This window comes from Saccostrea echinata, unplaced genomic scaffold, assembly GCF_033153115.1.
Source record: "Saccostrea echinata isolate AGI-Se365-2 ecotype Australia unplaced genomic scaffold, CSIRO_AGI_Sech_v1 ptg000024l, whole genome shotgun sequence".
Classification (NCBI taxonomy): domain Eukaryota; kingdom Metazoa; phylum Mollusca; class Bivalvia; order Ostreida; family Ostreidae; genus Saccostrea; species Saccostrea echinata.
The window spans coordinates 13,275-29,586 of record NW_026889773.1 but is presented as its reverse complement, the minus strand read 5'-3'; the positions used below and the strand labels follow the sequence as shown (position 1 = coordinate 29,586).

At 34.9% G+C, this 16,312-nt stretch overlaps 1 protein-coding gene across 1 annotated transcript; it reads right to left on the bottom strand.

Annotated features, from left to right (window-relative positions):
- Positions 1-1,805: 1,805 nt before the first annotated feature.
- LOC133191765 (uncharacterized) lies at positions 1,806-3,499 on the bottom strand. Its single transcript, XM_061327499.1, has 5 exons — positions 3,344-3,499; positions 3,063-3,159; positions 2,816-2,947; positions 2,434-2,498; positions 1,806-2,310 (listed from the first exon to the last, which is right to left on the bottom strand). The coding sequence occupies exons 1-5, from the start codon at positions 3,437-3,439 to the stop codon at positions 2,110-2,112; spliced, it is 591 nt and encodes a 196-aa protein (XP_061183483.1). The 5' UTR covers positions 3,440-3,499; the 3' UTR covers positions 1,806-2,109.
- Positions 3,500-16,312: the final 12,813 nt, after the last annotated feature.

The window sequence follows — 16,312 nt, the reverse complement described above, 5'->3', positions numbered from 1 at the left end:
ATATTTAATACAAAAAGTACCTTCATACATGTATTTTTTAATGGTCAAGTAGCTTTTGAATAATAGATAAATAAAAGTGTGACAAGAATACCTTACCTTTGTACATTAAATGTTCTCCAAAGACTAAGAGAGGCTAGTATGAAAGGGAATGAGATGGGTTTACTAAAAGTGCTCAAGAACTTTGGTTTTGTTTAGTCTGCATGGGGATAGTGACAATGGGGAAAAATACAAGCATATAAATAGACCTTCTTTAAAATTTGTTATTGAGCTCTAATTAAATCATTTTGCCGATACCTGATCATGTTATTTCTCTTGCTTTAGGGCAATATAGCTTCATTTATCAGCTTATTTTGTTTTATTTTATTTTCAATCTATGGATTCATTATAGTGTTACATTAAACTCAGGTTACCGTTAAGGCCCTTGGGCCTCTTGTTTGTTTAACAAACAGAACTTAATATGCACTACACCTCACATCATGGAAGATTCTATAATATTATGTAGGGAATCAAATGCTGTATATCACCAAACTTTTGCAAGATCTTATTTTCGTGAGAGGGTCATGTGGTATTTTCGTAAAATTTGGATATTGTTTTATATAATCTTTAGTAGGCCTAATACAAATATACGAAAGAATTATTTCTTCAGCAGCCAATGTCGCGTAATTACGTTAAAATAAAGTTCTCACAAATAAAAAGTGATTTACAGTATTTTTGCTTGCTTTTGGCTCTCTTTGTATGGAATATTAATTAACACTATGGTATTTGTATCCAGTAGCGAGGTGGGGTTACTTTCAATAGAGTTAGATATCCAGCACCTAGGTTAGCTGCTATAATCTTCATGAAGCGCCGATATTATTTCTTCAGCTTTTGGTTTAATTATCGTATATAAACAAAAACAAATTGAGGTTTAGAATTAGTTTTGTTCAATGTTTATAATATTGAACACATAAACAAGAGCCCATGGGCCACAATACTTACCTGAGACACATTGGCTCTGCTGTTCTTGAGAAGATTTTCCTAATATACATTCTTATAAACTTTTTTGACCCCATATTGTGACCCCATCCCGCACTCTTGGGTCATGCTTTGGACAAACGAATCTGCACTACCTGAGGATGCTTGCATATTAATATACTAGTAACTTATAATGCCTCTGAACATAGATTTATGTTTATTTGTTTGTTTTTTTTAACGTCCCTTCTAGAATTGTTCACTCATAATGAGACACCACCACTTGCCGGTGGAAGGTTGCAAATTTAGACCTGATACATCTGTTTCATATTTGGATATTTTACTAGGAAAAAAACCTTAATGGTAACCTAACAACAAAACTTGATGATAAACGTGATGATTTCAACTTTTCTATCGTCAGCTTCCCTTATTCATGTAACATTATACCCTTGTCATCTGCATATATATTATGGCGTTTATGTCTCCCAGTTGATTCTATACGCAAGAACATTCTCTGCGTACGAAGAATTTCTAAAACGAGGCAAGCTATTGACAAACAGGGTGATAAAACAAGGATATCAACAGTCTCAATTGAAGTCAATATTTTGCAAGTTCCATGGTCGATACAATGACCTTGTCAGCAAATACAATCTATCATTAAGTCGAACGCTGACTGACATCTTCAGTTTCTAATTGTTAGCCCCCCCCTTTTTTTTTTACACTGAATAGTTTACTGCAGAGTTTTCTTTCGGTAGATATCAGTTCTTAAAACTAAAATGCTACAATTGCTCAATTATTTATTACAGAAACAAAATGAAATCAACACTTGGCATGATATATGTTTAATCCGAAAGATGAAAATTGTATTGATTAGCTGAATGGTGTTGACTAAGAATGTACATGTATGTATGTATGAAATATTTACAACAATAAATGCACCAATGAATAAAAAAAAAAGATGATGATGATGATGATATTGATAATACAATGATGATAATGAGAATAACGATGGTGGCACTGATGATGACGATCGAAGACGATGATGATAATGATGATGATTACAATAATGATTTTTCCTCAAAAATGGTCAAGAATGACAGCTCTAGACTTGAAGTCTCTGTTTAATCAGAATGTCGTTGGGAAGCTTGCATCTCTGTTTTAGTTGACATCCTGAAACTTTATCATAAAAAAGTCATCAGGGTCCCGCTGACCAAACAACTTCCGTAAATTCATCGACATCCTCTCAACAAAACTTGGCTTTCGAAAGCAGAAAGATGAAACCAATTCCTGTGATATACAATCCTTGTTCTTTGACAAGACAGCTCTGGTCTTCTGTAATTGGTTTTGAAATCTTTTTATCTGTAATGAAAGAATTGAAAAAAAAACCTTTTACCGCGAATCTTTGAATGTTGTAGCAATGGATGGTTCATGACAAATACTGGAAAAAATTATCTTCATCATATCCTTGCTGGGTAAACTTACATTGAAAATAGTTTCATCGCTGTCCTCCAGAATTCTGACATAATTCCGAGCAGCCTTTTCTTTTCCTGAACAAAAAAGTACAGTTCCGATTAAAATAATTTAAATGATTATAATGGTCTTCATATCTCCAAATTTTTCTGATTTTTTTTCTTTAAGGATTTACTCTATCGAATTTCAACAATAAAACTACGTTCAAAAAACGAGAACGAGAAAATAATTTTGTTCCAAATAATTATATACATGTACATGTATTCCTTTTAAAGTTATCAGAGAGACATTAAACCCGACCAATTTACTGGGGAGTGAACAACTTCAAAAAAATAATGTACATGTACCTATATGAATTTCAAATAATTATTATAAGTAAATGCTAGTAACTTACCGTTTTTGACCAAATACAGCAAATGATGTGCCCACATCCTATTTAGAGTACTTAAATCAGTAGCCGTCACAGTTCTGGATTTCAGGGCCTCCGTGAATAAGTATGCATATAATACATACTTTTTCTGTTGATCTGGAAATAAACAGACAAAATTCATTAGAAAGATACTAATATGTTTCATAATACGTGTTTCACAGTACTTAATTAAATCTAGAGATGGTAAGTAAAAACCATGTATGTGTCTTACCAGCGACCTCTTTCTTTTCGGAATATGAAAATCCTGTGCTTTTGTTTGCAGTTTCTTTTCCATACAGGAAAATCAAAAGTTGAAGAATGTTTTGTCTCTAGAAAATAAAATAACGGAATAAATAATGCAAAAATAAATATTATTTCTCTACATATTTCCTTACTTAGTGGGTAATCGGTTCATTTAAGCACTGAATTAAAATACCCCCTTCCCCTCTCTTAAATCGATTAGAAGACAATAATAACCAATGCTTTTATAACATATAGCATTTAGAAACTCACCACTGGAGTCATTGTCCGTGTGTTTGTAACAGATAAGTACTGTAGTAGATTTGATCTTAAACGCTGCTCAAAGGTTGACTTTCCCAGCTTTTCCATTCTAGAAGAATATTCAGTGTGTGCTCAAAAGGTTTTCACTGGTGTGTTTACTTTTGCTATACAACAAGAGTGGTTCGCAACCTCTGTGACATCAGCGTACTGTGACGTGGATTCAATATGGCGTCATCAACAAAAACTCATAAGGTATAGGTGACTCTATAGCTTATCGATGCTTCTTGTCAAATTATTCCTCTGGAAATAGTTGATTTTACAAAAAAAATGGAATTTCGGAAGGAAGTTTGGTAGTGATGTAGATTGTTTATATGTGAATAGAAATGTATAGAAAGTAAAGTTTTAGATCATTTGATTTAAAAGTATTTTATTGGCAAGGTGGGTACCCTATGTAAGGAGTTCCATACCTTTATTTTGTTTGAAACCCCAATTTTTGTAAGTCGGATTAAAGCGATCTAAAGGCCTGTGGTGTATTTAATAGTTAAACAAATGAGTCACCAAAATTTGACAGCTAGCCTAAACTGACATTTTTGAAAATTAAGGGATTTATAGTTAGTCGGAGACGGATGAAAATTTTGTTCTCCTCGCGAACAGCAAAGAAGAAAACTAGGAAAGCCCAGCTTTCAGTACTTTGATTTTTGTTATCATAGGATTTATATAACTGTTTAAAAAAAAACGTGCGTAGATAACAAAATAGGCAATATCATCTATTGGCAGTGAGCAGTTGTATATGGAATTCCATAAACTTGTTTCAAAAACATGAATAACCTATATCTTTCTATCTCTCTCTGGGGGGGGGGGGGGATTAGACACTCCATATTTATAACTTTTCCCATCAACTTTATATAGGGGTCCGCCTTTTCGGGGGGTGGGGGTGTCCTTTTAGTTGCTTTAGTATACATGTATATACATTTAACAACTCTGCAATTTCCGGGGGGGGGGGGGAGCGACCCCCTCGACCCTCTCTCTAGATCCGCGCATGTAAACCTTACATACGTTTTATTCAAATATGTTTTTGTTTTTTTTAAAGACAGCTTGAAGCTGAAAATTAATTCGAACTGTCTACTGACTATAAATAATATTAATGTTAAAAAAGGGGTTTCTGCAAAAGCTGTAAAACTTAAGATCCATCGCTCAAAGTTGCTGCCATCTCAAATCATCATCAGATCATTAATAAGCGTCAACTCCACATTTATCGAGTTTGTTCCCAATTTAAGCTAGACTAGACTGGATTTCTTTGCAAGTAGTTTGGTGATCTTTAGAAGGTTTAAGTGTTCGACTTTCATGCAGGCCCGGAGAACGTGGGGGGGGGGGGTCCCTTTTTTCTGAGTATAGTACTTTGCTATATATAAAATTTCTCTTTAGATGCTGGTTGCCCCCTCCTCCCCCCCCCCTTATGATGTTGTAAGGACGAGCACTAGCAAATTCCAGGATTTGGACAGCAAATTAGCTTTTTTTTCTTTTGCTTGTCAGATAATTCTGGGAAGTTGCCCCCCTCCCCCCATATTATTTTATTGTTGCAAGTTCATAACTTTTTCAAGATGAGAATGAAAGCTCCGAAGAGAGGTAAAAATATGCACAACTCCCCCCCCCCCCCCCCCTTCGAAATAGCTTTAAACAGCAGGTTTGGGAAGAGGGTTGACCTTTTTCTTTAAATGATAAATTTCTGGACTGAATTTTTTTTCTTAGAAATTAGTTAACGATGGAAAAATTCATGATATTATTAATCTTTATTATATAATAGTTTAAGGTCGCTACATACAAATGCTTTTATGTTATAAATAGAATATATAGGTTAGTGAACTTGTTTTTCATTTGATGCACTTTGATCTTTAGTCACGTGTTTATTTTGGTGGGAATTTTCTGCTGTTCTTTTGTTCATATTGCCGCCTTGAAAGTTGCCTTGCTGAATGTGTGTGTGAGGTATATCCAGTTGAATCATTTGATGTGTTCTAAATAATACATGGATTTTTATTAATTCTTAGTCCAGGTCAGTCGTCTCTAAATGTATTTTATTCAATGGTATAGCACAAGTTTGACATTTTAAAGTGTCACTGTGGTTAATTTGATATACTGAGTTAACCAGAAATATTAACACAAAACAATTTTCAATGATTTTTCCTTGTTCAGCAGATGTACGTCCAGGATGATGTGGTGAAATGGGAAATGCTCAGTGGAACAGTCCTCACTTTGAAGGTCTTTAATCGAATGGCAGTCTCTGGAGGAATGCTTCTCAATAGTCCTATATGTAATGTCCTCAACAGGTAAGTTCCATGGAAGTGCAAGGCAATTACAAAATAGTTTCTTAGCCTTAAAACTTCGAACTATATTAGTAATTCTGGAGCAGTTACTTACTGAAATATGAAGTCAATAAACAGTAATTGAGATGATAATACAATTGAACTCTGTTTAAGAGGTCCATTACCTGATTACAATCATTAGATTTAGCTACATCAAGCTTGAATTTAGCTATATAGCTTTATTCAGCTATACAAAAAGCTTCATTTAGCTATTTTAATGAGTTTTTCACAAATTATACTTTTTGTAATTGGCAAAAATTTGCAAGAGTATGACTACTAATTAATATTTTTAGTTAGGACTTTCAAAAAGCCCTGAACCAAAAACATTAAGATATTTTAAAACTATTTGTCTTTTAACACTTTAAGGAAAAGATGTAAATTTCCACTGAGTAACTGTTCACCATGTGTGCAGTGAGGTGTGAATAAGTTTTATTAATACTTCACATTGTTTATTTTTAATTTATTTCTGTTCAGTCAATTATCTTGTGAAACAACATAGAAAACCTAGTAATTTCATTAAGCAACTACTCAATAAAGCCCAAATACTTATAAAACTTAGATTGCAAATACTTTGAAAGTGTAGACAGGATGCAACAGAAGTACACCAAGAATATCTTATTTTCAAATTACAATAACATCCAAGAGTATTTTTTTTAGCTCACCTGAGCTGGAATCTCAAGTAAGCTTTTCTGATCACCAGTTGTCCAGTGTCTGTCCTTCTGTCTGTCTGTCTGCCCTTCCTTCTGTAAACATTTCACAATTTTGACCTTTTCTCAAGAATCACTGGGTCAATTTAACAAAAATTGACAGAAAACATTTTTGGTTAAAGGGGATTATAATTTGTTCAAATGAAGGACCAATCCCCCTTCCATAGGGATGAGGTAATCAAAAATCTTCACAAGAATTAGTATTAATTGACAAGAAAAGATGAAATGTGGAAGCTTCCTGAGGTAGTGTAAATTCTAAAGTGTTCAAAACATGGGGGAGGGGGACAATAGGGGATCATATCATCAAAGTTTTACATTGAAATGTATGTATGGAAAATCTTTAAAAAATTTCTTAAGGCCATAAATTAGAGTGCCCTAAATTTAAGGAAAGTTGGAATTTTGATCATTATAATATAGCTTCTATATTTTGTTGTTTTAAATTCAAATTAATTTGTTGATGGTAAAATTACAGTATATTTATATTTTGTGGAAATCTTTTTCTTTTTATTTTTTTTGCATTGAGTTTCAGTGCAGTGTTCAAAGTAAAGAATTAGGGGTAATGAAAAATAAGGCTGTTTTGCTCTCTTCTAAGAAAATTTCTAATTATTGACTTTTTTTTGCCTGTCTTGTAAATGCTCACAATTTCAAGCAGTTTATGTTATGGTATAGAAATTTTGATTCCAGAAAACAAAAGCAACAGAATAATATTTATTATTGTCATGTTTTGTTTGTGCAATTTCCACCTATTGTTACTTTCACATTTTTTAAACTTGCTTGTCAAAAGGGGGGAGGGGGCATTCATGTTGTATCTAGTTTTACACAAGAGCAACAAATTATCCATGATTAGACATACTTATATAGATGTAGATTCAAATTTGTTTAATCCATGACTCCTGGGAATAGGGTGGGGCTACAATATATGAAAAAAGTTTTAAAAAGAAATAATCTGCAGATAGAGAACATAGCACCATAGTACTTAGGTGGGCAATGTGGCCCATGGGCCTCTTGTTGAATATTTTTCTTGCCTCTCATGCCAACAAAAAATACTGTTTTAATTCTGTTATTATACTTTGAAAAATTTCTCAATATATTCAATTTACTAATCAATAATTTATACTGATGTAGATATAGATGAAATTATAATGAATGGAAAATTTTTTATTGAACACAGATGATCACAATATTGTTTTTTTCTTGGGTTTCTCTGGCATTACCAAAATGTGTTTGCAAAAGCATGAGAACATTTAATCTTATTCATTTTTCTCAGACATGTACTTGATTTGTACCAGCTATACAAAAAATGTGTAATTTTGGCCTTTATTCACAGACTGGACATTAAATTTCATGGAAAATGAACATTTGTCCTTTATTTTGATCAAATTGTTTACCAGAAACACCATTTTTCTCTCTCAAAACACTGGAATCAATAACGTATGTGTGACTGACTGTGCTTGGTTAACAAAACATAGGGATTAAAGGTGTTGAACATTTCCCACAAAATATTTAGTATCATTATTACCTTGTAGTTATCAAAATCACTGCTGTTCTTTTGCAACAAAGTTAAGAAAGCTCTAAATCTCATGTCACTATATGCTATACCCCCAGCATTGGCATTAGCATCAGCTTAAGCATAGATATCAAAGCTTTAGAAGCAAGTCCATTCTCAATTATATATAATTCAAGCCTTATCTGGACCAAATTTACATGGATGATGCATCTAAGGACCAAGAATTTCTCACTGAAGTACAATGCTGCTTTAACAAGTTTCCTCACAAAAAATTAAGGTACTTTACCAGGCATTTGTTCAAGATACTAGAGGATGGTATTTACTATCATCATCATGGTTCCTTTTGGTTCCTGGTGGAACATAGGGCCTCAGTATTTACTATACAATCCTAGAAATCATTTGAATTGTCAATATAACAATTTTTGGTGTCTTAATTTCTCTACCTAGACATTTTGAAAACAGTTTAAGAATCACAAGATAATGATAATTATGATCAATTTGTTGAATATTACAAAGAGATGACAAAACAGATATTCGAGCAACGTGTTGCCAGACCTTAATGCTTTATCAGATACTATTTATATTTCATTTTAATAGACAAGATGTGATGAAAGTTCATGCAGAGCAGGCCAGTAATTATATATACTTTACTATAGTGGCCATTGATTTCAGATGGCCCGTAAGAAAATCACTTCCAAGAAGTAAAACCATTTTTAACCTCATGACCCTTAATTAAGTTTGAAATACTTTTAAATTTTTGTTTACTTTGACTATGGTTGCACCTAAAGAGGCATATTGCTTTCATATCTTTGCATGCCAGCAGTCAGTGACATGGATATTGATTTTTTGACCTAATGACCTTGAAATTAGACCTATGTTTCAAAAATTACCTTAGCTTTGACTTGCATCTGAAGAGGCAATTAAGACAGAGGCAATTGAGAAGTTAAGATACTCATATTTTTCCATAATAACCATTACTTGTGAAAAGACATTTCAGAAATACTATGATATTTTGTCCTCATGACATAGACCAGTTCAAGTAATAACTTCCAATAACTATTCTTGGCCATATCTTGCAATAGAACATTTTATTTTATTTTTTTTCCAAAATATAAAACATTTTTGTGCATGATGTGCAGACAAGCCAGGACAGAGACAGTTATATTAAGCTCCAAATGATAACATCCTAACTAATAAGACCCAGAATTGAGGGAGCAGAATTCTCTGAATTTGCTTGTTATACATGTGTAGAGCTCTATTGGTCAGGGATCAGAAGAGCTTATGTGATAGTAAGGTGTCTGTTGTCCATCTGTCTGTCTAGCTGTCTGTATGTCTGTTAGCAATTTTTTAAAATGCCACTCCTCAAACAGTTCTGATCTGATTTCAGTATCTTGGGACATAAGTAGACCATTTTATATATCAGTTTTTGATTTTGATGAATGGTGTTGTTATGGTTATTAAAAATAAAAATTTCTGTGAAATACTTCCAAAACACTTCTACACTTTAGGTCTGATTTTAGTATAACTTTGCGCATAAGAATACTAAGATAATAATTCTGTGTTCGGTTTTTGATTTTAAAAAATTGTGTTACCATGATTACTAAAAAAAGAAATTTCTGTGAAATACTTCGAAACTTGACTCCTCTTTCTTTAGTTTTGGTTCGATTTCATTATAACTTGGCACACAAGTAGACTACACTTAAATACATAATTCTTTATATCAGATTTTGATGAACAGTCTTAAACATTGCCATTGTTACTAAAATAGGAACTTCTGTGGAATACTTTCAAAATGCTACTCCCACCTACAGTAAATTGCAATAAATCCTGCCCCAAAAAACTAAACCAAGCATCATTATACTATTTATTACTGTTGCATAGTAGCAAGTCCAATGCAAGTGCTACTTTTCTCTCCCTTTGTTAGATACAAATCAGTAAAGCTACAGTCTCATCAGAAACTTCTGGTTGTTTTACAGTGGCCCGTTTTACAAAAGAACTTACAACTAAGACCAAAAACTTCAGTTGATGGTAAATTTTGCAAAATTAATGATTCTGTTTAAAATTGCTAGTTTAAAAGTATCTTTCTACATACCTTTTAAAAAGACCTAAAACCATTTTCTATTTAATGTAAATTAGAAAGTTACTAGGAGAATTAAATTTTGGTCTTATAGTCGTAAGTTCTTTCACAAAACGGGCCCCAGGATTATAAATTGTCATATTAAAACTAAGCACATGTTTACTGAATGTCTTAAAGCATAACATTTTTAATGTCTGAAGTAAAGGAACAGTCCTTCATTTTCAGTCAAATAAAACGTTACATGCAAGTTACTAGCTAAAACATGATGCTCTAAAATAATGACTTGTACAAAAAGAGAGGAAAAGGCTAACATTTGAAATCTAAGTATGAGTGTAAGTACATTTCATTTCTTTTACCACAACAAAGTTGAGATGAGCATTGCTTTACCCCAGCATTGACATTGGGGTTCTGGTTAAAGTTATAGTAGTAACAAAGTTCAAATCCAAGTAGCTATAAGCCCTTCATGTACCAAACTAAATTGCCACAAGGTGACCAGGCTTGCATGGATGATGATCTATTAGAGATGCTTGGGATGCTGGCACTGACCTAAATTTTAGGATGAGTGGCCAGGTTAAAGTTTATTTGGAGCAGATCTACTAGTATTCTCCAGTTACTTCAACCCCTACTGTGACTGAACTTGCAATGAGGAAGAAGCTTACCAGATTTGCTTCCGATGCTGGGTCTGACATAACAAGATATTGATTGAACAAAAATTTTGGAGCAGGTTTATTCTTTAAATAACTAAAAGGACAATTGTATCCAAATTTGCAAGACTGAATATAGCTGATGCATCATAGGATACTCAATACAGGCTAGACCTGACCTACATGTCAAGATAAGTGACCAGGTTAAAAGTTTTTGAGTAGGTTTATTGCAAATTATAACTATAAATTAAATCCTACCTTAACCACACTTGTATGATGGATGAACCTACATACATGACCTATGTAGGGATGCACATTAACCAGACATGCATCAGATGCAGCATCTGACTTATCTGGATAAACTGATATACATTTTCCTGGTAACCAAAACAAAAAATTTTTAGCAGGACCATTCCCAAGATAAACCATAAAACCTACAAAGACAACATTTGCATGGATTTGCATCTATGGAATAACCCATGCACATATACCAGAATATTCTTGTAATTGGTGTAAGACTTAATTTGCTTGAAGTTTGATAACATTTATTGTGATGAAATTAAAATTAGTTCATGGAGTTGAAAATGAGATAATTGTATGCATGGTTTAAATATTTATAATTCAGTCCTTGGCAGAAGGGCAGAAGTTGGGTTGGGGTGGTTAGTAGTGGTGGTGTGGTTAGTAGTAGTGGTGATGGTGAGATATGCTAGATCATCAATTAACCTAAATTCATACAAACACCTGTATTCTTTAAATGTAAAATTTAGTATGTTAAAATCCATAAGCCAATTCATAATTAAACTAGTACGTAAATCATCCACAACATAGAGTCATATATCAGGCATCTAATAAAGTACTGTTTATTTTCAGTTTCCTACTTAATATTTGAAATCTTCTCTCCGCCATTTTTGCTGGGATCTCATCGTTGGAGATGATGGAATAATGACTTGGAGGCGGCTGGGCACATTGGATTGGAACAGCATCCCAACAACGCTGGAATGGAGGTATTTCTTAGTCACTAAGAAATAGCAGAGGTAAGATTGTTTCATTATTATTTTGACACCCCCTACTAAGTACCGGTACTAACATTTCCCTTCCCTCCCCCACTCTCAGCACATCTTTTGTACAGTAATAGTTTTTTGTTGTGTTGTTTTTGATGTGTCTAATCTTCTCTGTTCTCTCTTTGCCGGGACCTCATCGTTGGAGATGGTGGAATAAAAACTCTGAGGTGGCTGGGCACTTAGGATTGGAACAGCATCCCAACAACGCTGGAATGGAGGTATTTCTTCGTCACTAAGAAATAGCAGAGGTAAGATCGCTTCATTATTATTTTGGCACTCCTACTAAGTACTAACATTTCCCTTCCCTCCCCCACTCTCAGCACATCTTTTGTACAGTAATAGTTTTTTGTTGTGTTGTTTTTGATTTGTCTAATCTTCTCTGTTTTCTCTTTGCTGGGACCTCATCGTTGGAGATGGTGGAATTAGGACTTGGAGGCGGCTGGGCACATTGGATTGGAACAGCATCCCAGCAACGCTGGAATGGAGTATTTCTTAGTCACTAAGAAATAGCAGAGGTAAGATCGTTTCATTATTATTTTGGCACCCCTACTAAGTACTAACATTTCCCTTCCCTCCCCCACTCTCAGCATCTTTTGTACAGTAATAGTTTTTTGTTGTGTTGTTTTTGATGTGTCTAATCTTCTCTGTTTTCTCTTTGCTGGGACCTCATCGTTGGAGATGGTGGAATTAGGACTTGGAGGCGGCTGGGCACATTGGATTGGAACAGCATCCCAACAACGCTGGAATGGAGGTATTTCTTAGTTAGTCACTAAGAAATAAAGAGGTAAGATCGTTTCATTATTATTTTGGCACCTCCTACTAAGTACTAATATTTCCCTTCCCTCCCCCACTCTCAGCACATCCTTTGTACAGTAATAGTTTTTTGTTGTGTTGTTTTTGATTTGTCTAATCTTCTCTGTTTTCTCTTTGCCGGGACCTCATCGTTGGAGATGGTGGAATAAGGACTTGGAGGCAGCTGGGCACATTGGATTGGAACAGCATCCCAACAACGCTGGAATGTAGGTATTTCTTAGTCACTAAGAAATAGCAGAGGTAAGATCGTTTCATTATTATTTTGGCACCTCCTACTAAGTACTAACATTTCCCTTCCTTCCCCCACTCTCAGCACATCTTTTGTACAGTAATAGTTTTTTGTTGTGTTGTTTTTGATTTGTCTAATCTTCTCTGTTTTCTCTTTGCCGGGACCTCATCGTTGGAGATGGTGGAATAAGGACTTGGAGGCGGCTGGGCACATTGGATTGGAACAGCATCCCAACAACGCTGGAATGTAGGTATTTCTTAGTCACTAAGAAATAGCAGAGGTAAGATCGTTTCATTATTATTTTGGCACCCCCTACTCAGTACTAACATTTTCCTTCCCTCCCCCACTCTCAGCACATCTTTTGTACAGTAATAGTTTTTTGTGGTGTTGTTTTTGATTTGTCTAATCTTCTCTGTTTTCTCTTTGCCGGGACCTCATCATTGGAGATGGTGGAATAAGGACTTGGAGGCGGCTGGGCACATTGGATTGGAACAGCATCCCAACAACGCTGGAATGTAGGTATTTCTAAGTCACTAAGAAATAGCAGAGGTAAGATCGTTTCATTATTATTTTGGCACCTCCTACTAAGTACTAACATTTCCCTTCCTTCCCCCACTCTCAGCACATCTTTTGTACAGTAATAGTTTTTTGTTGTGTTGTTTTTGATTTGTCTAATCTTCTCTGTTTTCTCTTTGCCGGGACCTCATCGTTGGAGATGGTGGAATAAGGACTTGGAGGCGGCTGGGCACATTGAATTTGAGATGGTGGAATAAGGACTTGGAGGCGGCTGGGCACATTGGATTGGAACAGCATCCCAACAATGCTGGAATGGAGGTATTTCTTAGTTACTAAGAAATAGCAGAGGTAAGATCGTTTCATTATTATTTTGGCACCTCCTACTAAGTACTAACATTTCCCTTCCCTCCCCCACTCTCAGCACATCTTTTGTACAGTAATAGTTTTTTGTTGTGTTGTTTTTGATTTGTCTAATCTTCTCTGTTTTCTCTTTGCCGGGACCTCATCGTTGGAGATGGTGGAATAAGGACTTGGAGGCGGCTGGGCACATTGGATTGGAACAGCATCCCAACAACGCTGGAATGTAGGTATTTCTTAGTCACTAAGAAATAGCAGAGGTAAGATCGTTTCATTATTATTTTGGCACCTCCTACTAAGTACTAACATTTCCCTTCCCTCCCCCACTCTCAGCACATCTTTTGTACAGTAATAGTTTTTTGTTGTGTTGTTTTTGATTTGTCTAATCTTCTCTGTTTTCTCTTTGCTGGGACCTCATCGTTGGAGGTGGTGGAATTAGGACTTGGAGGTGGCTGGGCACTTTGGATTGGAACAGCATCCAAACAACGCTGGAATGGAGGTATTTCTTAGTTAGTCACTAAGAAATAGCAGAGGTAAGATCGTTTCATTATTATTTTGGCACCCCCTACTAAGTACTAACATTTCCCTTCCCTCCCCCACTCTCAGCACATCCTTTGTACAGTAATAGTTTTTTGTGGTGTTGTTTTTGATTTGTCTAATCTTCTCTGTTTTCTCTTTGCCGGGACCTCATCGTTGGAGATGGTGGAATGAGGACTTGGAGGCGGCTGGGCACATTGGATTGGAACAGCATCCCAACAACGCTGGAATGGAGGTATTTCTAAGTCACTAAGAAATGGCAGAGGTAAGATAGTTTCATTATTATTTTGGCACCCCTACTAAGTACTAACATTTCCCTTCCCTCCCCCACTCTCAGCACATCTTTTGTACAGTAATAGTTTTTTGTTGTGTTGTTTTTGATTTGTCTAATCTTCTCTGTTTTCTCTTTGCCGGGACCTCATCGTTGGAGATGGTGGAATAAGGACTTGGAGGCGGCTGGGCACATTGAATTTGAGATGGTGGAATAAGGACTTGGAGGCGGCTGGGCACATTGGATTGGAACAGCATCCCAACAATGCTGGAATGGAGGTATTTCTTAGTTACTAAGAAATAGCAGAGGTAAGATCGTTTCATTATTATTTTGGCACCCCTACTAAGTACTAGCATTTCCCTTCCCTCCCCCACTCTCAGCACATCTTTTGTACAGTAATAGTTTTTTGTGGTGTTGTTTTTGATTTGTCTAATCTTCTCTGTTTTCTCTTTGCCGGGACCTCATCGTTGGAGATGGTGGAATAAGGACTTGGAGGCGGCTGGACACATTTGATTGGAACAGCATCCCAACAACGCTGGAATGGGGGTATTTCTTAGTCACAAAGAAATAGCAGAGGTAAGATCGTTTCATTATTATTTTGGCACCCCCTACTCAGTACTAACATTTTCCTTCCCTCCCCCACTCTCAGCACATCTTTTGTACAGTAATAGTTTTTTGTTGTGTTGTTTTTGATTTGTCTAATCTTCTCTGTTTTCTCTTTGCCGGGACCTCATCGTTGGAGATGGTGGAATAAGGACTTGGAGGCGGCTGGGCACATTGGATTGGAACAGCATCCCAACAACGCTGGAATGGAGGTATTTCTTAGTCACTAAGAAATAGCAGAGGTAAGATCGTTTCATTATTAATTTGGCACTCCCTACTAAGTACTAACATTTCCCTTCCCTCCCCCACTCTCAGCACATCTTTTGTACAGTAATATTTTTTTTTTTGTTGTGTTGTTTTTGATTTGTCTAATCTTCTCTGTTTTCTCTTTGCCGGGACCTCATCGTTGGAGATGGTGGATAAGGACTTGGAGGCGGCTGGGCACATTGGATTGGAACAGCATCCCAACAACGCTGGAATGGATGTTTTTGTTATGTTGTTTTGTTTTGTTATGTTAATGTTAAGTTGTTTATGTTATCTTAGTTGTTATAGTTCTTTCTTTGTTACTGTTGTTAGTTGTTAGTTATTTGTTTATTTTTAGATAATATTATTTATCTAATGTTTATTTTGTTAGTTTTGTTCATTATATTAGTTATTTGTTACATTAAGTGTTTTTTTTTGTTAGACATTTGTTAATTCAAGTTTTGTTTGTACTTTGTTATGTTGATTTGGTAAGTTAAGTATTTTGTTATAATTGTTATTAGTATAATCTTTTTGTTGTTGTTATGATTATGTTATTTGTTATTGCTATGAGTTTTAGTTATTTGTTATTATTATGAGTCCTAGTTATTTGTTATTGGTATATCAGTATTAGGTATTTGTTATTGTGTTTTAATTGTTATGAGTTTAAGCTATTTGTTATTGTTATGAGTTTTAGTTATTTGTTATGAGTTTTAGTTATTTGTTATGAGTTTTAGTTATTTGTTATGTCAGTATAATTAAGGTATTTGTTATTGGTATGTAAGTATTAGGTATTTGTTATTGGTTATTAGTTATTTGTTATTGGTATGTATATCAGTATTAGTTATTTGTTGATGGTATCAGTATTAAGCATGTTTCTAATGTTCTTTGTTGTATTTTGCAGTGATATCTACATTTCAGTTTTGATTGAAAAAGACAACAGGACATGGTGGAAATGGAATATGCATGTCTGATGGACAATCAATCTCCAAGATGTGGAAACAGCAGCTGGAACCAACAGGACTTGATGGAAACAACTGGAGGAGACATGCCTGATGG

Bases quoted from the DNA above. Each gene is read 5' to 3' on its own strand.
- LOC133191765 (XM_061327499.1), bottom strand. From the start codon at position 3,439: ATGGAAAAGCTGGGAAAGTCAACCTTTGAGCAGCGTTTAAGATCAAAT. The intron at 3,160-3,343 runs GTGAGTTTCTAA...TTTATTTTCTAG, and splicing joins CACGGACAATGACTCCAGTG to AGACAAAACATTCTTCAACT. The intron at 2,499-2,815 runs GTAAGTTACTAG...TTTTTTGTTCAG, and splicing joins GCTGTATTTGGTCAAAAACG to GAAAAGAAAAGGCTGCTCGG.